Source organism: Equus asinus, chromosome 10 (genome assembly GCF_041296235.1).
Source record: "Equus asinus isolate D_3611 breed Donkey chromosome 10, EquAss-T2T_v2, whole genome shotgun sequence".
In the NCBI taxonomy this organism is placed as follows: domain Eukaryota; kingdom Metazoa; phylum Chordata; class Mammalia; order Perissodactyla; family Equidae; genus Equus; species Equus asinus.
In genome coordinates this window covers 10,273,639-10,292,211 of record NC_091799.1, presented here as the reverse complement: position 1 = coordinate 10,292,211, position 18,573 = coordinate 10,273,639, and the positions used below count along the sequence as shown (strand labels likewise).

The 18,573-nt window shown below is 61.3% G+C and overlaps 2 protein-coding genes across 2 annotated transcripts; both read right to left on the bottom strand.

Annotated features, from left to right (window-relative positions):
- Positions 1-412: 412 nt before the first annotated feature.
- Positions 413-1,660, bottom strand: TMEM210 (transmembrane protein 210). Its single transcript, XM_014828145.3, has 4 exons — positions 1,463-1,660; positions 1,185-1,320; positions 929-958; positions 413-743 (listed from the first exon to the last, which is right to left on the bottom strand). Exons 1-4 carry the CDS (start codon positions 1,548-1,550, stop codon positions 542-544), a joined length of 456 nt encoding a protein of 151 aa, XP_014683631.1. The 5' UTR covers positions 1,551-1,660; the 3' UTR covers positions 413-541.
- A 2,400-nt stretch (positions 1,661-4,060) lies between these two features.
- ANAPC2 (anaphase promoting complex subunit 2) lies at positions 4,061-16,297 on the bottom strand. Its single transcript, XM_014828143.3, has 13 exons — positions 16,025-16,297; positions 15,143-15,765; positions 13,994-14,126; positions 12,815-12,989; positions 12,268-12,387; positions 11,701-11,818; positions 10,846-11,027; positions 10,323-10,464; positions 9,870-9,945; positions 9,578-9,781; positions 5,024-5,153; positions 4,543-4,778; positions 4,061-4,433 (listed from the first exon to the last, which is right to left on the bottom strand). The coding sequence occupies exons 1-13, from the start codon at positions 16,145-16,147 to the stop codon at positions 4,221-4,223; spliced, it is 2,475 nt and encodes an 824-aa protein (XP_014683629.1). The 5' UTR covers positions 16,148-16,297; the 3' UTR covers positions 4,061-4,220.
- Positions 16,298-18,573: the final 2,276 nt, after the last annotated feature.

Sequence of the window (18,573 nt, the reverse complement as noted above, 5' to 3'; positions counted from 1 at the left end):
TGGGGCACAGCATATGCTAGGGACTGGGCCCAGGGGCAGGCTGTGGGGGAAGGCTGGGAGGCAGCGTGAAGTCTGCCTTCTAAGGACTCACCTGGAACCTCAAGGACACTTTATGGGTGGGGCAGGGCACCAGCCCAAGTCCTCCTGTCAAATGCTGCTCCCTCTGGAGTCACCAGAGTTGTACATCCTGTCCTGGGGTTTCCAGGGGTGGGGATGGGGGCAGGGTGGGCAGGGGCCCAGGAGCCCTGCCAGCTTCATGGGATAAAGCAGAAGATGCAGGGAGGAGCTAGGCTGAAACCACGGCAGGAGGAAGTGGAGACCCCAGGGGTATGGTTCCCTGCCCTGGAGGGTGGACAGCAGGTGCCTGGTGTGGGCACGGGGCACCCCTATTAAAAATAAAAGAAATGACCCAGGTGCGCTCAGACCCCTTCCCACTCCGTGACACAGCTGCATGGCGCAGGGCTCTAGGAGCTGCCGGCAAGGAGGACAGCACAGAACCACTAAATACTTTTTAATTCCCCTTCCCCCTCGCTGTGCAGCCCTACTCATGTAGTGGTGGTGGGCAGGGTGGCTCCTCCAGAGTCACGGATGGGACTCTCGAGTCCATGGGGATGGCCATGAGACCGTGATCCTCCAGGGCCGGCATCATGGAGACCTCCAGGTCAGGGTCCACGAGGTGGGACTCCACATGCACCGTGTGCAAGTCCATGTGATCTTCCTGGACCCCAAAGTGCCCCACCAACCTGCACACCACGGGCCAGGTCAGGTCAGTGGCAGGGGGCCATCAGCATGGGCTCACATGGCCTTGACCACCCAGGACACACCCAGCCCTGGGGTCAGGGCCCCTGATGTGTCTGTGAACTGCACCTCGCGGGGCAGGGAACAAGGGCACAGCTCATCCTTGGGGTCTTCCCCTGGGGTCACTCACCTGCTGTCCATGTGTCCAGGGCATGTTTCACTGGGAGGATAAAGGTAGGTATGAATCCAGGAACAATGGGGCTGGGCTCCAGGAGCCCAGAAGTGCCCTCTGCACCCCACCAACCCAGTCTGGAACTGCCATTCTCAAGCCCGTGGTGACATCCACCCAGGAGCAGAGGCCCTTCTCCCAGCAAGACTGAGGACCCAAGGTGGGCAGCATGGCCCTAGGCCCTCACCCACCCACCCTGGCCCCGGGGCTCACGCACCCCTTGGCTCGCAGGACGCCAACTGCCACGATGACGAGAGCACAGAAGCAGCTGGCGCTGACACCTGCCAGGACCACGAGCAGGGCGATCAGGGCCTCGCGACTGAGGCCAAGGCTGCACTCGCAGTAGGTTCCAGCTGCAGAGACAGGGCCATCATCAACCGTGGTGGAGGACCCTGGGGCACCCCCCACCATGTGGCCACCAGGACATGCGCGCCTGGCCTGCCTGGATCAGGGAGGGCCCTGGCTGGGGCAGGGCTTGGGGGCAGGAGGAGGCACCTGCAGCTGGGATGAGCAAAAGGGACACACATATCACGCAGAGGGGGCTGCCGACCAGGCAGGAGTCAGGCTGGGGACAGGGGGCCATGTCCAGCCCCCGGCCCCACCACAAATCTCTGGACGGAACTCATCAGAAGGTGCTGACCTCACAGTTGGGCTGTGAGGTAGGGAGGGTGGGGGCAGGGCCCCAGCTGGAGCTTCACTCACCCCTGGGGACCAGGATTGGAGGAGCTCTGGGCAGGCAGCCTAGGGGTTTAGGTAGGGTAGACAGGAGCCACTCCTAGTGCCCTGGCCGGATCTGAGACAGAGACAATGGTGGGGCTGCCCTGGCCTCAGGTGGATGCTGCTTCATAGGGAAGGGGTGGGGCCTGCACTTGGGCCCCTGGGGCGGTGGAGACAGTGGCCTGGCTGGGAAACCTGAAGGCCCACAGCGGGCAGCACTGGGCCTCAGTTTCTCCGTCAAGGTAAGAGCTGCAGCAGCTCAGGGGGCCTGGGCTCCAGCTGACCCAAGTCACCACCCTCCACCTGAGACTGGGACAAGCAGGGACCGAGGGGGCCAGGCCTGGGCCTGTGCCCACTGCCCTCACACTGGCTGTTTTGAGGAGGGTCCTGGCCACACCCCAGCAATGTCCAGGTCTGGAGGGCCCCTTAGGGATCCCTAATCACCCGGGAAGCGGGGCACTGCCCACAGGCCACAAATCTCCCCAGAACATCCTCCTCTAGGAGCAGGTGGCTCAGAAATGATTGCAGGCAGCGTCTGAGGCCCGGCTTAAATGTGGCAGTAAAGTTAGAGCCCACTGCCACCTCTGGCCCGCCCGCCCTCCCCTCCAAGGCTCTGTTCCCTTGCAGCTTCCTGCAGACCAGGCAAGCGCCGCTCAAGGGACTTGCCTGCAGGCTGGCGTGGTCAGGGTTAACTTCAGCCTCCTCCCAGCCCCTGCCCACTCCTCTGAGGATCTGCCAAACAAACCACAAGCAGGAGGAAACGCGCGTCCCACGTCCCACGATGATCCCACTGGGCACCAGGGGGAAGGGCACAGCTTGGCCCCAGCTGGCCCCTGGCCACCAGGGACCTCCCTGACTCCTGGCACAGGTGCCCCCCTCCTGGTGGGGCCCTCAGGGACCAGCCAGCAGCTCCTTGCACACCTCTGCACCTCGAGTGATGTTGTGACCCAAGACACACTGAGTTTTACCACACTCGTCCGCAAACCAAGTCCAAAGGAACATAGAACAGGTGTGCCCAGGGGCTAGTGCTGCCACCTTGCCAGGCCAGTCCAGCAGGTTTGCATCCTGGTTAAGATGACGAAGGCGCACCCAGCCTGGTGCCAGGGAGGGCCTCCACTAGAAGTCAGAGGAGGGCAGCAGCTCCTCTTGTGCCCCCAGCACAGCCAGCCCTGGAGCAGACTGGCACATGAAGCCTGAGGGAGGGAGCTGCTGGCTCGTCCAACTCCTCAAATGGCTCAGGCTAATGTGCCTAACTCCTACCATTTCCTCCTTTCAGCCCTGTGCAAACAGAATTCTCTGGAGTAAGGAGAGAAAGTTCTGGAAGTGGGACTGCCATCAGGACTCCTATGCGGAGCAGGGCAAAGCAGAGAGATTGGGGCGAGCACTGGGAGGCAGCCTGGTGGGGATTCAGGAGCTGTCTGGGGCCTAGGAATGACCCGCTCCTGGGCGAGAGCGGAACAGTGGGGATGCAGGTTCCAAAGGGCCTTTGTTGCCTGTGAGGACAGCACCACCAGACTAGAGCAGGTCCTGTCAGACCAGCAAGTTCTCAGCAACGGAGGCTGTGGCGCCCAGGGCAACTCTGAAGGCCTGGGTGGAGCCAACCTTCCGCTGCCTCCTGAGCCTGGACAGTGCTGGGTCCCCAAATGGGCCTTGGACAGGACCCTGTGTTCTGGACACACCAGCCCTGCGCCCCTGCGCTGGGGAAGGCTGGGCTCGTGGGGCCCTTCATCTCAGGACACGAGCACTGAGGCCACACGTCTGGCGGCTTTCTGAAAGCACACTTCACTGTGAGCCCCGAGCACTGCAGCAGCCCAGCCCTAGTGTGGGACAGTCCTTCTGCCCCAGCGTGCGTCCCGGTCAGCCCCTCCTGCTGCAGATGCGGGAAGTTCTTGCCTTAGCAGGGGAAGCTCAGCCAACGCTAGCCTCTTACCAAGCCCCTCTTACCAAGCCCGCACGTCCCAGCAGCAGCCCTGGGGCTCTCCGCTCAGCACCTCGGGGACAGACCCTCAGGTTGGGTAGAGGGAGGGTGACCTTAAAGGTTCCTTTCAAAGGCCAGAGGAGTGAGGCTGCAGCTGGAGGCCCCAGGGGTGGTTCGAGGGAAGCCAAGCCCTGGTGCACGTCTGCCTGAGCCTCAGGCCTCAGATCTGAGGCCCTACCCTGGCTGGTGCAGCCCAGAGTCACCCACGTGCCAGGACTCCTTCAGGTTTGGAGCCCAAAGACAGGTGTGCAGGCCAGGGCTGGGCTGGCTCCTCGGGCAGCTTCCCTCATCTGCTCCCAAGGAGGGAGGCCCTGCCAGGTGACAGGGAGGCTCATCTGGAAGGAGACCCTGGATCACCTGTCCCTGAGGGGCCCACAAAGCCACCAGGACAGGGAAAGGATGAAGAACCATCTGCTTTACTCTGCAGTCTCGGGGCTGGACAGGGGCGTGTGGGAGCTGGGCAGGAGCATGGGGGGCACTGGGTGAGGGGCGGGTGGGCTGAGCAGGACACGCCGAGGTGGGGATGAGGCGGGGATGGTGTGGGAAGGGCCTGGCAGGTCAGCTGCAGTTCTTGGGCAGGCGGTAGACGCCGGCCGAGTAGATGAGCTGCTGGTCGCGCACCTTTTTCTGCAGGAAGCCCTGGAGCTCCTGCAGGTCAATCTCAGCCAGCGCTGGCCCAGTCACCACAAACATGCGGAGCATGCTGTAGATGCGCTCCAGCGAGAGGCTCTCCAGGTTGGTCAGCATGGCCTGGATGTACGTCCAGAAGAGCTAGGGGGACAGCGGCCAGGCCAGCCATCAGGCAGGCCACCATCCAGGCTACTACCACACGGAAACCCAAGCCAGCCATCCCCCTGCGCCACCCCACCCCCGGGCGCACCAGCAGCTCCTCCTCCTTCTGGTCAGCCTGGGAGGCCATGCCCGAGTCGCTCTCGTCATCGCTGTCAATGAGCACCATGTTGTCTCGGTCCTGGGGCCGCTCCTCTTCGACCACAGAGAAGGTGCCAGCAGGCTCCTCCCGCAGCACACCTTGCTGCAGCCACACTGACATCCGCCGCCGCAGCAGCGCCACGGGCATCTTCACCACCTTGCTCAGCTCCTCCAGCGTCCAGCTGGCTGTGTGCGGAGCAGCCAGGCACTCTGGGCAGACTGGGCAAGGCCGAGCCTCCCTCCACCTTGTTAGCCCAGTTCAGCTTCCCAGAGGTCAGAGGGACCAGGCAGCCCAGCCAGGCCCCATGGGAAAGGGGAGGGAAGGGGCTGCTGCCTGCATGGCCCACCCCTCAGCAGACAGAGATCAGGACCCAGCACTGGCTCCCAGGAGGCATGGCTGGGGCAGGCCGGCTAGGGTCTGGTAGGCTTACCTTGGTCCTGGAAGTACAGCAAGACCACCGCCTGCACAGGGGTCACTGCCACAGACAGGGTGCGGTCGGCCAGCTCCACATCCATGGTCACTAGGCCCAGGGTGTGCTTCCAGCTGAGGGTCCGCATGGCCTGGGGAGGGCTGGGGTCAGCACAAGCAGCCCAGCAGATCTGGCTGGGTCCAGCTGGACAAAGCTCTGCTACCTGGCCCCAGCTGAGGAAAGGGCTCCCTGACCTGCTCCCCCGACCCCCCAGCAGGCAGACAGGCAGCAGCAGGATGAGCACAAGGCGGGGCTCCAGTCCCCCCTCCCTCAACCATCATGACGTAACCCTGAGGGCCTAACCATGAGGGCTGCTGCTAGGAGTTGAACTGGCTCCAGAAGAGACCCAAGTCTTACCCCCCAGGACCTCAGAATGGGGCCTGACCTGGAAACAGGGGACCTTGGAATGGGATCTGACCAGGAAACAGGGGACCTTGGAATGAGGCCTGACCCGGAAACAGGGGACCTTGGAATGGGCCCTGACCTGGAAACAGGGGAACTCAGAATGGGGCCTGACCCGGAAACAGGATTGCTGCAGATGTAATTAGTTAAGATGAGGTCACCCTGGAGTAGAGTGGGCCCTAATCTAACATATCGATGTCCTTACAAGGAGAGGGAAGATGGAGTCAAGACACAGACACAAGAGAGCCACGTGAGATGGAGGTAGAGACGGGAGTGATGTGGCTACAAGCCAAGAAATGCCAAGGACTGCTGGCCCCACCAGAAGCCAAAGAGGCAGGAAGGGCTCTCCTACAGCTTTCAGAGGAAGCGCAGACCTGCCAACACCTTGGTCACAGAGTCTGGAGGCCTCCAGAACAGAGACATTTCTGTCGTTTTCAGCCACCTGGTTTGTGGTACTTTGTTGTAGGCGCCACAGGAAAGCAATTCAGATTTTGATCCTGGGACAGGGGTGCTGCTGTAACACGTAACTAAAAATGTGGAAGTGGCTGTGGAGCTGGGAGCTGGGTGGAGGCTGGGAGAGTTCTGAGCCGCATGCTTGTAAAAGCCTGGATTGCTCTGAAGAGACTGTTGGTAGAAACATGGACAGTAGAGGCCACTCTGGTGAAGTCTGTTGAAAGGAGCAAGCGTCAATGGAAAGAGGAAGGGTGACCCTCATCAGAAGGTAGCAGAGACGTGTTCTGCTGAGTGGGAAGCAGAACTTGCAGGTGATGACCTGGAATATTTAGCCAAGATTTCCAAGCAAAGTGTGCAAGGTGCAGCCTGGTGTTTCCTTGCCGCTGGTAGTAAAATGCAAGAGGCAAAGCGGAGAGAACTGGTGAGCCACAGGAGGCGGCACTTGATGATCAGGACATTCTTCTGTGTGCTCTGAAGACAGAGCCAAGAGTGTGGCCAAAGAGATGAGCATGTGATGGTGGAGCCACCAGCAGGCTTAGAGAAGCCAGGACAGAGAGTGGCTGTCCAAGACAAATGTGAGGGCCTGTGACTGATGGCTTGGACGCCCATGACCTGCATGGAGGCCAACAAGGTTTCTGAGGATTTTATACCAGTAGAAACACTGCCAGCCTGGACCAAAAGGGAGAGACAACCAATGAGAGCATGAATCTGAGGGAAGCTTCAGTGCAGAGGCCTAGCAGAGGCACCCTGTGGGCCGAGAAGACAGCCTCAAGCCAAGGAAGGTTTTCTCAGTCCTTGAAATCAAACAGAACCTCCTCTGCTGGGCTTCAGACTTGCTCAGGGCCTGAGACCCCTTCCTTCCTTCCTTCTTTCCTTCCTTCCTGGCAGCTTCTCCCTTTGGGAATGGCGTATCTGCCTTACACCTGTCCCACAACTGTCCTTTGGAAGCAGACAGCTACTTGTCTGGTTTCACAGGTCCACAGCTGAGGAGGAGCTGTGCTCCAGGAGGAACTGTTCCTGAACCTGACGGAGATGTTCTGTAGATGCTGAGATCTGGGACCTTGACTTGGCATGTAGATGAGACTGAACCTAGAGTTGGTGCTGGAAAAGTTAAGACTTTGGGGATGTTGGAATAGGCTGAATGGATTTTGCACGTGGGAAAGACAAGCATTTTAGGGTACCAGATGGTGGACTCTCATGAGTTGAACTGTGACCTCCCCCAAAAGATATTAAAGTCTAATACCCAGTAGCTCAGAATGTAACCTTACCTAGAAATGACAACTATTTAACATGAAGTCATACTGGAATAGGATGGGTGAGCCCTTAATCCAATATGACTAGTATCCTTACAAGAAAAGGGAAATTTAGACAAAGAGACAGGAAAAAGCCACGTGATAACAGAGACAGAAGTTCAAGTGATGCAGCTACAAGCCAAGGAGCACCTGGAGCCACCAGAAGCTGGACGAGGCAAGGAAGCACTCTCCCCTGGAGCCTTGGGAGGGAGCACAATCCTATGACACCCTGACTTTGGACTTCTAGCTGCCAGAACTATGACAATAAACTTCTGTTGCTTCAAGCCCCCATTTGTGGTACTTTGCTACGGCCGCCCCCAGGACACCAGTACAGCCACAGGACCTTCCACAGTCCCCACAGCTCTCAGGGGGGCGGCAATACCGATCCCTACTTTGCCGAGAAAATGGAAGGAGAGTCGCAGCTTGCCCAGGTTGCAACCAGCAAAGCTGCAGCCAGGAGCTCTGGCTCCAAGGCCATGACTTTTACAACCACCGCTCCAGCCTGTAGCTGGGCAGACGCAAGGCCCAGCAGCAGACAGCACAGGCAAGGACACTGTGGGCTGCACCACCACCCACACATGTCCACCACAGTCCTCAGGCCAGGAGCTCAGCTGGTGGGAGGCAGAGGCGTTGTGGCCACAGGCCTGCCCTCTTGACACAGCCTTAGGACCCACCCTAGCCACTACAAGTGCAACTGGAGTGAAGACCAAGTGCACTGGGTGCATCACATCAGGTGCATTGAGCTTGAGCAGCAGGATGTGGCTGAGCCACCCCCGGGACCCAAGTGGAGACCCTGGTGGAGGCCAGTCGGGCCTCTCCCGGCAGGGGCAATGGAGAGCACAGGGAGGCTACACACCAACGGGGCAGCCAGAAGGGCGAGGAGAGGGCACCGAGCACACAGATGTCCTCAACCAGGAGGAGGTGGTGCAGCGCTGGCAGGCTCCACAAGCCAGCGCCAAGACACAGGCAGGAGTGGAAAGTACAGGGGGGTGGGGGATGGGGGGTGGGTAGCCAGCAGGCGCCACTCAGACCCTCAAAGGCTGCAAGTTCACTCGAGCCTCCTCGCTCCAGGGCCCTGCCCTCATCTCTGGAAAGAAGTCCCTGTCCAGGGACTGGCTGTCCTGCACTGAGCCCTCCTCTCTAGGAACTAGGTTCTTGGCCTATGACACCAAATGCAGCTACATCCAACACCTCTCTCACAGCAAACCTGGAGAAGCTGCCTCCTCTCCCGCTGCCCCCCCCCCCACCTACTCCACCCCAGCCCTACCTGCCTCCCTCCTGGGGCTCTGTCCCGAGGCCTCTTCAAGCCCTGGTTACTGGCCCCCATCTCTGGAGGTGTCCCAGGAGCTCCTGGGGCTCAGGGTCTGCACCCTGGGTGCCTGCTGGACTCATCCTCACTTGGGTGCTCAGTGTCCCCTCAGGCCGAAGTGCTCTCTGGGCTGCACCCTGCGGCCTCTCAGGCCCCACAACCCACTTGTCAGACTGAACACCCCAGACCCTGCTTCTCCACCTGTCCCCAGAAACCTGGGACAAGTCCTAACTCCCTCCTCTCTCCCACCACATCTCTGCTGTACCATCACCTGGAAGGAAAGGCCCTCCTACATACTGTCACCTCCTGCCCACACCAGGCCGCTCCTGCCAAATCTACCACCTGGACTCCCCGCCCCAGGACTGCCCGGCTTAGCCGCTGGAAGGGACAAGCGCAGAACTCAGCTAGTCCCCATCCCGGCCCCGCTCCTCACCACACCGCACACCTGCAGTGCTCCAGCTTCTCCTCCTCACTGAGCCCATACCCCCAGGGCCCCAACAGCAGTCGGCACTGTTCTTCCAGCGCCCTGGAACGCAGGAAAGCAGCTTCCAGGGAAGTAAGCTGGGGTAAGGCCAGGGTCACAGTAGGGTCACGGAGATCAAATGCCTCGAGAGCAATCTGGAGACTTCCTGGAGGCTCCTGGGTGGATGCCCCCTGACTCTCCCTGGGGCAAGCGCGGCACGCCAAACCCCAGTCTGAAAGGCCAGAGGGTGAACGGTGGAAGAGGACGCTCAGACAGGCGATGCGTCTCCACCTCAAGTACATGCAAGAGCACATGCACGCATGCCCATCCACGCACACGTGCTCGCACGCAGGCTCCTAGAAGGGAAGGCAGGGGGAGCACAGCACTGGCCCCACCCTCTCGCCCCAATGCAGAGACACGTGAGGGGCATCAGAAGGGGACGGCAGGAAGAGCGAGAGCGACTGCAGAGACGGCCGTGCCCTGCTGTCCCTGCGCAGCCTGGCACTGTCCTGAGCAAGCCAGGTGTGGAAGGGGCACCAGGTCAGGCCGCAGCCCACCTGTGCTTCGCCCCTGCCACAGGGGAGCCTGGACAGTACCTTGAGCTTCTCATACTTCTTGCAGTAGACCTCCAGGGCCTCCCTGATGTCCTCAGGGACCTCTAGTTTCTCGTCCTTGAAGGGCGGCCAGAACTCGCTGGACAGGATGACAGCGTAGACCCCAAATGGCGGCTGCTCCTCCACGGGCCGCTTCTCATCCTCCTCACGGATGTTGGCATTGATTCGGCGGGAGTCTGCCATGTCCTGGGGTAAGGAGACAGGGGTCTCACAAAGACCCTGGGTCTGGTCTGGGGAGACCAGGACAGGTGGGCAGGGAGCCCTGGGCGCCCACCTTCAGCATGACCTCACAGAAGTGCATCGGGGCCTCGCCAAAGCGCAGCTTCAGCAGCTCCACGTTGCGGATCTCCCTGGAAGGACACATGTCTTAGGGGGTGTGGCATGTCCCTGCCCCAACCAGCACCCACAGCAGAGCACCCAACACCTCCATACAGGCTGCACAGGCACCCCCACGCAGGGAAGGGATGCCCCCAGGTGTGGAAGAGAAGCAGGAAGTGCAGCTCCAGCCATCACAGCCCCGTGCCTGCTCCGTCCCGGCAGAGGCCTGCAAGTCCCCAGAGACCCGCTCCCCCTGCGCCAGGGCCCGCCCAGGCAGCAGCTGAGCCGAGGCCAGTCCCTGCCCAGCCTCAGGCGACACAGCTCCTCGCAGACACAGCAGTCGACAGAGGGCGGTCAGACGCAGAGCGCATGGCAGCCCCGGAGCCCAGCGGCGCCTCGCAGGCCTCACCGCTCAGGGCTGAAGCTGAACTGGTGCAGGAGGCGGTCAGCCAGCAGTGAGCGATACTCGTTGATGAAGAGGTCCTTGCTGCCGTAGATGCTAACCAGCAGGCTGATGATGTCCGAGGAGCGCCGCTTGGAGCTGGACTTCCCTGCACAGCACAAGGAGGGAGCACCACTGGCACCTCGTGGGGACGGAGGCAACGTCATCTGCACCTAGGCAGGGCCCACCCTGTGGAGCCCACGAGGCCCAGGTCGAGGCAGTGAGTGCACAAGCCACCAAGGAATCCTCTCCACCAGCAGCAGGAGCAGCGAGGCAGGTGGGCAAGCAGGCACCCTCCTGTGGGCCTGGATGGGGACACGGCCCACCACGAGCCTGCCACAGCCAGCTCAAGCACCCCGGGAAACTGGACTGGGCTGGGCACTGACCACTGACCCCTCAAGTCCCAAAACACTCATGGCAACAAACTCAAGCAGAGTGCCACTGGACCCTCCCTCACAATCCAGAGCCTGTGGGGCTGGCGGGGGTGGACCTGGGTCAGCATCCACAGGGTCGGGGACCCAGTCCTCGGGCTCGCCGGAGTCGTCCTCACTGTCCTGGCCAGTCTCCAGGCTTGCCGGGTCTGTCTTGGACAGCTCAACAGCCAAGTCTCCTGTCCCATCCGAGTCCCCTGTCAGCCCAGCCACGATCTGTCGCACTGTGTCCTCCCGCGTCCTGCCGGGTATGAGTAATGCGGGCCCACATGGTGCCTCCTGCTGCTGGCCCTGCCTGACCACATGATCCCACCTGACCCCTGCAGCCAGCACCAGTTGGCCAACGCTAAAAGCAGATCCATGAAACTTTTTCTCAGAAGAAAAAAAACATTAAACAAAACACCACCATTTTCTGGGAGCAGCAGGAGCTAAGCTGACAAGACAGACATAAAGCCAGGCTGTTCATGGCTGAGAGACAGCAGATACCAGTCAGAGCAGCTCCAGATGCTCCCAGCTCCCCCAGGTCTCTGGGTAGCTGTGCCACGGCAGTGGCTCCAACACGTTCTCCCGCAGACAGCCTGAGTCTCTGTTCCTCATTATGGGAAAGGCTGAGCAAGGGCCCCACTCCTCCCCAGCTAGCCTGGGGGCCTGGTCAGTGCAAGGCAAAACTGAGCAGGGGCACCTCTCTGCTGGGCTGCCAAGCGGGGCCCCCAGCGCCTGCACACAGGCATGGTGACAATGAGTGACAGGGACAGGAACTGGCATCAGTAAGAGGAAAGGCGAGGCCCCTCGGCCCAGCAGGAGGGACGGAGTGGCCCTGGTGTCCCAAGGGCCACATCCCCAGCTGCACTGCCCCCACAGGGAGCTCAGCTCCCCCAAGTCTGAGCAGCTCCTGGAGCCAGCGTGACACCCACCTCAGGTAGCGGCGGATGGGCTCACATGCCACCTCCAGGACGACCATGGAGGGGTCCAGCACCCGGAGTGCCTTGATGGCGGAGATGTAGAGAGTGATGATGTCACACGTGTTGACACCTAGGGTCAGGAGAAAGAGACAGGGTCACAGTGGCACCCAGGACAACACAGGGACATTGAGCAGCTGCACACTGGTCGTGGTCCTCAGGTTGCCACTGGACCTCACTCCCTAGACTGGCGTGACCTGCAGGAGCTGCCCCCTTCTCCCCCCACCTGCACCCACTCACACATGCTTTCTCCAGAACTTTCCAAGATCCAAGCCCCCTCTTAGCAGGCAGTTCATTCTGGGGGGATCATGCACTGCCTCCACGCCCAGGCCAAACCTGTCAGTTCCCACAACTCCCTTCAAAGGAGGGTGAAGCAGAGGGTCCCCAGCCTCCCCTGAAGACTGCACAAGGCTTTTCCTTAACCCGCTTCCTGCCTAGGCCCTGCAGGCTGGCAGGTTGGACCCTGAGGCTCCGGGGTCTGGCTCCCAGGGCTCAACAGTGGGTGGGCAGAGCCCAAGGCACCTGGGTGGAGGAGACGCGTCTCCAGGGCGGCCTTGAGGGACACGAGCAGCTGCTGCCTCTGGTCAGTTCTTTCCAGGCAGTACTTGAGGTCCTCGACAGCTGGCCGAGAGTCCGGGAAGTCTGCAGGAAGAGGGTCAGGGCTTGCAAACACATCCATGGTGCACACTCACTGTGGGTATGAGAGAGGACATGGAGGCAGCCAGCCAAACGTCGAGCAGCCACACCTACGTCTGACAACCAGGACTGACACCTGCAGGTGCCACACGTTGCCCTTGCACCTTCACATGCCCACACACTTGACCACAACTGCCTAGAGGGCAGAGGGACAGAACAACGCTCACAGGCCAGTCCAGAGCAGGGAAGTGAGGCTGAGGGACAGGGGTAGACACCCAGAAGCACCACCAGGCACCATTTCACACCAGATCCCAACAGTGGGTTGGGATGAGCCACACCAGGACACACTCAGACAGCACAGCCCCAAGTGTCCCTCCCCACCCACGGAGCTGAAGGGCATAGGCACAAGGAAGGCAGGTGTGTGGGGGCCGACCTCGGATGATGCTGAAGAGCTCCTCGATGCGGAGGCTGGCATAGACGCGGTAGAAGAACCTCTGCACGTGGCAGCGCCAGCGGCGCAGCGTGTTGCCGGCCTCAGGGGACGCAGGCCTGGCGGGGCTGTCCTGCAGGAACACCTTGCCCAGCCAGCCAACCACCCTCTCGATCCACTGTCGGGAGAGCACAGGTGTCGGATGGTGGGGGCTGAGCCCCAGCCAGATCCAGAAGAGAGGCTGGGAGAAGCCCACAGCTACCTACCCTGCTGGCCAGGCCCAGGGGATTCCCCAAGGCCACCTGCTCTGGAGGCCAGGAGCCCATGCCAATCAGCAGGATGAGGAGACCAAAGGAGGAGTCCCAGGCCCTCCATCAACGCACCCCCACACCCCTCCAAGTGCATCAGTGCCCACACTTGTCTCTGGCTACAGCGACCCTGACGCAGGGCACTGAGAATGTGCTCGCCTCCACCTGAGCGGACAGACTTGCCCTGGGGCCAAGTACACAACCAGCCCCCCACGTGCAGACAACACAGCGTATACTGAGAACATTTCAAACGCACACACGTAAATCTACAGGAGATACTGCCACATGGACCTTAGGACGCATATGTCCCCCCACAGACCATCCAACCACCAATGAGACCACCTGGACACTGCCACCTGTGGGTAGCACAGCTGCCCCAACCAGGCCTCTAGGCTCCCACCCACTTCAGACCACTGTTACAAGGAGGGACACTTGCTTTGAAGTCTCTGTCGCAGCTAATCTGCATCCTCGGGAGGTGAACACTAGGAAACAGCAGAGAAACACAAGGGGGAAGGGGAGCAGGCTGGATGGCCCGAGGCTGGACCCAGCTCCTCCATGACTCTGGGGAGCCCAGAGCAGAGCCCCAGACCACACTCTAACAGCATGGGCACCCCGAGGCCCCTCAGTGGGACACCCCAGACCTTGGCACTGCCTGCAGCCATGGGACCGTGCACAGACCTCGCTAAGCATGTCACAGGCTCTTCCTCACTGTCACCAGGGTGGGCCCAGAAGAACTGGCCTCCACCCAGCACCAAGACAGCTTCAGCCGCCAGTGAGGTCTCCATTCTCTGGCCGCTTCTGAAGCCAGAGTGTTGGGTTTGCCAGAAGCCTATCCTCCAGTCCGAAGGGACCTGGCCCGAGGGAGCGGCCTCACCTTGTGGAACTCACGCAGGAAGGAGCGTTCGTACTCGCCCCGGCAGCGGTCCTCCATCCGCTCCCGCGTCACCTGGTGCAAGGTGGTGGTCACGGCCTCAGCACTGACCCGCTCCAGCAGACTGAGCCTGTGTCTGGAGGAGAGTCCTGCCTGTGAGCATGCAGCGCACATCCAGTGCACACCTCTCCACAGCCCTCCTGGTAGGGGGCACAAGTGTGCCAAGGGCTTCGAGGAAAAGTCCCTGGGAGGATGGAGCATGGACAAGGCACTACCCTCCCTCCTCAGCGGGCCTGTCTGCCCGGGCCAGGGCACTGGCCTTCCCCAGGTGAGCTGTGTATATGGCTACCAAGGACCAAAGCCTCATCTAGAAATGGCTGTGAAACAACAGCTTAATACATCCCTCCTCTGGCCACTTAAATATAGATACTGCTGTGTCTGCTTTTCAGCACAGACCCTCATCAACAATAAGAAAGGGATGCAAGAAGAGATGAAAAAGAACCTTTCCAGGTAACTTTCATCTGGAATGGACCCAACAGAAGCCCTTCAGGGCCTCCCTGGCCCCTGCCAGCAACAGGACCACTCCCTTGGCAGTTGCACTGCCACCACTGCACTCAAAGTGACAAAATTGTCTTACGTGGCCACAGAGAGTGGAGGACCCGTGCAATAAAAACCTAGTGCTAACAACAACAACAAAAGCCTTCCCTCTTCAAAAGGTTGAGAAGGCAATCACTTGCCCAGCATGTCGGCCTAATCTCCAACTCATTCTGGAGAGGAAAAGCAACAAGCCCACCTTTTGCAGTTACAGGGTAGGATGAACATCACTTCTCCCCTAGTTAGCCTACAGAAGGTACGGCAGAATTCTGTGTAGCCCAGGAAACTTGGACTCACACAAGATCTTAGCGTAAGCAAAGCATGGAACCCTGGGCTAGCGTGAGTGAGAGAGAGACACACCTGCATCCAAAACAAAAGGCGCAAACCTGCAGCACAGGGATCCTGGGGACCCTCCCTCTGTCATGTCTGTGGCTACCAGGACAGGTGGCAGGGACCCCCAGCCAGCTTACCAGCTCTCTGCAGAGACTAGCTGGACACAGGGGAGCAAGTGGGAGTCAGGAGGGACAAGGGCAAGACCACACAAGTGTGAGTACTCACAGGACCTGGCTCAGCTGATGGAACTGCTCCAGCGCCTGGCGGCACCAGCATTGCTGCTTGTCACTGCCACATCCCGCACACAGCGGGCTCTGCAGAAGCCGGTAGTACCGGCGTCGGGCATACCTGCTGTCCAATTCCCCCTCCAGTTCCGGGTCTGTGCCCCCTTCTCCCTTTCTCTTACTCTGCATATAGACTCTCAAGAAGCGCCCATAGAGGCGCTGGATCATCTCCTGAAAGGTTCTGGGAGTGGAAAAGAACAGGACGCCCCGCAACGTGGTGTGGACTTTTTCCCGAAGCCCCTGAGCGCCGGTGCCCATCAGCAAGCCCAGGCGAGTCCATTTCTCCAGGAGCTCTAGGCTATGCAGGTAGGGATCCAGACGGCTCTCCAGCAGGCCGAAAGCGTCAAGGAGCAGCAGAAGGCACTGAGGCTCGTCCGCACAGTTCTCGCGCTGGGAGATGGTATTCCAGAACTCGAGGGAGATGTTGGCCTGTAGATCGTTCTGCAGCACCTCTACGAACCACTCCTCCAGGACTGAGTGCAGACCGTGGCCCCTCAGAACTTCCACCGCCGCCCGCAGCTCCTCCTCCTTCGGCGGGACCGCACCGCTGGTCCGGGAGGACGCCTGGCGTGCAGGCAACCGTAAGGAGGGAACACAGCGGAGAGGCGGGGAGAGGTGGGGAAGGGACGGGCGGAGGGGAGGCTGTGGAAACCCCGCTGCCCCTGGTCCGCGGGGCGCGCATGCCGGCCCGACACCGCGGAAGGGTTGCGGGGAGCCGAACGAGGCGAGACCGTGGAGGAGGGGGCAGGACAGGGGCGGGCGAGGATGGCGCCGCAGGGACCCGAGGGCGGGCGCCCCAACAAAGCCTCCTCCCGGGCCTCACCAGTCCTAGCGCGGCCGGCGGCACTAGCCCGGTGCTCACGGTATTCCAGGCCACCAGCAGCTCCTGCGCAGGCCCGGGGTCGCCGCACCCCTCCGCCGCCGCCGCCGCCGCCGCCGCCGCCATCTGCCCCCAGAGCCGCCGGCCCGGCGCGCGGAGTTGACGCAGGGTTGGGCGCGCACGGCGATGACGCACACAAGGCGCGCGGCGGTGTCTTGTGGCGGGCGCGCCGTCGGGAGGCAGTGCGCAGGCGCGGGCGGCGATGCTGTAGCGGCGGTTGGCGCGGCCGAGCCCGGGCGGCTACCATGACCCAGCAGGGCGCGGCGCTGCAGAATTACAACAACGAGTTGGTCAAGTGTGAGCGGCCGCGCGGCGGGCCCCCGGGCAGCGGGAGGGCGCGGGGCTTGGCGGCCCGCAGGCCCAGGCGGGACGGCCCGCAGCGCGCGGCCGGTGCGTACGTGTCCAGCCGGGTGACGCGGAGGCCGTGCGGACCTGCCCCGCGCGCGGCCACAGTGTGGCGTAGCCGAGGGCTGGATATCTGTGGGGCGAGCAGGAGGACGGAGGGCTTGAGCATGCGCTGTCCCCGGCCCCGCGGCGGTCTCGTGCGGTGCCTTGTTTAACCCTGAGACCCTGGAGGTGGACACTGGCCGGGCCGGGCGGAAGGTGACTCCGCCGGCATCCGGGCCCGCCACCACCCTTCTGTGTTACAAAGCGGTGGGCTTCAGACTGGGAGGGGTGGTGCTCCTTCCTGCCCTGGGCCCACAGCGCCTGCGCCTCCCCACCCACCCTAGGCATCGAGGACCTGTGCCAGAAGCGGGACGAGTTGTGCCGGCAGATCCAGCAGGAGGAGGACGAGAAGCAGCGGCTGCAGAATGAAGTGAGACAGTTGACAGAGAAGCTGGCCCGAGTCAACGAGAACCTGGCACGCAAGATCGCCTCTCGCAACGAGTTTGACCGGACCATCGCAGAGACGGAGGCCGCCTACCTCAAGGTGGGGCTCGGGGAGTCCCTAGGTGGTTTTTGGCCTGAGGCTGCCCACAAGCAGAGGCGACAGGACAGCAGTGAGGCCGGACCCACTGTGGAGTGACAGCGCAGCTGTCAGTGGGGCCTGGTGCATCGTAGGTCCTGTTCTTTGCACCGTACTGGGTACCATGAGCAGCAGAAGGGCAGCAGCAGAGTGGCAGCAGGAGCCAGGGCTCACACGGCCTAGCTTTCCCAGGGTGCGACGGAGGGGCTTTGGGTTAGACTCAGAGGGAAAAGGGCCCAGCTGATCCTGTTCGCCTGTCCCCTCAGGGGCTTTTTCTCACCTGCTCCTGTCCCATAGACCCCACAGTCTGGCCCTGGCACAGTGTGTGAGGGGGGCTGGGCCACAAGAGCTTTTCAATGGGAGGAACTGTCTTGTGCCTGTCTCTGTTCCCAGATCCTGGAGAGCTCACAGACTCTGCTTAGTGTCCTGAAGAGGGAAGCGGGGAATCTGACTAAAGCCACAGCCTCTGAGCAGAAAAGCAGTGGAGGCAACAAGGACAGCTGATGAGGCCACAGGTGGGGAGGGCCCTGTCTCCACTGTACCCATCAACGACTCGGCCCCCAGCAAGTCTGTCTTCACAATGTCTTTGTTCTTCATGACAGCAGCTGTCTTCTTTCGCTGTCTTGGGTGCCAAGAGAGGCAGCTGCCAACCTCCACTGGCCCTGGGTGACAAGAAAAGCTCTGGGCACAGGCCATCAGTGGGGGTCCTGGCCCTGCCCTCACAGGCTGCAGGGAGGGCAAGCTATGGGCCAGCTCTACTCAGGGCCTCTCTGAGGCCCCCACACCCCCCTGGGCTGTGGGGAGGGTCCTGCTTGTAGTCTCACCACCATGGGAGGCCCCTCACCTTGTCCCTCCGCCAGCGGGTGCCCAGGCCAGGTGAGTGGGGGAAGAGCTGCGGCTCTTCTTTCACCTTAGACCTCGCCCTTGTGGCCTGTGACTGTTAATAAAGGTTGTCTTTGAAAGATCCATGCCAGCCTGCTGCTTGTGTCAGGAGTTTGGGGCTGCCGAACACCCTGAGAGCCAGAACATGAGCCTCTTATCAGCTGTGGTGTAGCTCCTCTGTGAGAGGGAGAGAGGAGAGCCTGGAGTGGCTTTCCTTGTGACCAGCCTCACTGGCCTTGAGGACAAAGTTGAGGGTGCCCCTGAGGATCTCCTATGACCATCATTGTCCACTCTCTCCCCCGACCAGGGCCCCTGGCTCCCTTCCCCTGACTCCAGCACACAGTTCATCCTTATCCTGGTCTCTGCCACACCCTGGTGTCCAGCATAAGGCCTGGCCCAGGGAGACACCCTTCCTGGGCTGAGGTCCCCCAGCAAGGATTGCACCCTAGCTCCCTGATTCCAAACTGTGCTCACCTCAATGGCACCACTGCCTTCCGCCCTCCCTGGCCACACACCAAGTGTGTCCACTTCCAGCTTTCCATGTGGCCTGGGGCCCAGCCCTCCATCCTGGCTCTTCTCTGGCTCTGTCTCTGTGGGCCTGTCAGCCCTGCTGGGGTTCCTGCAGCTGCTGCCCAGGGTGGGC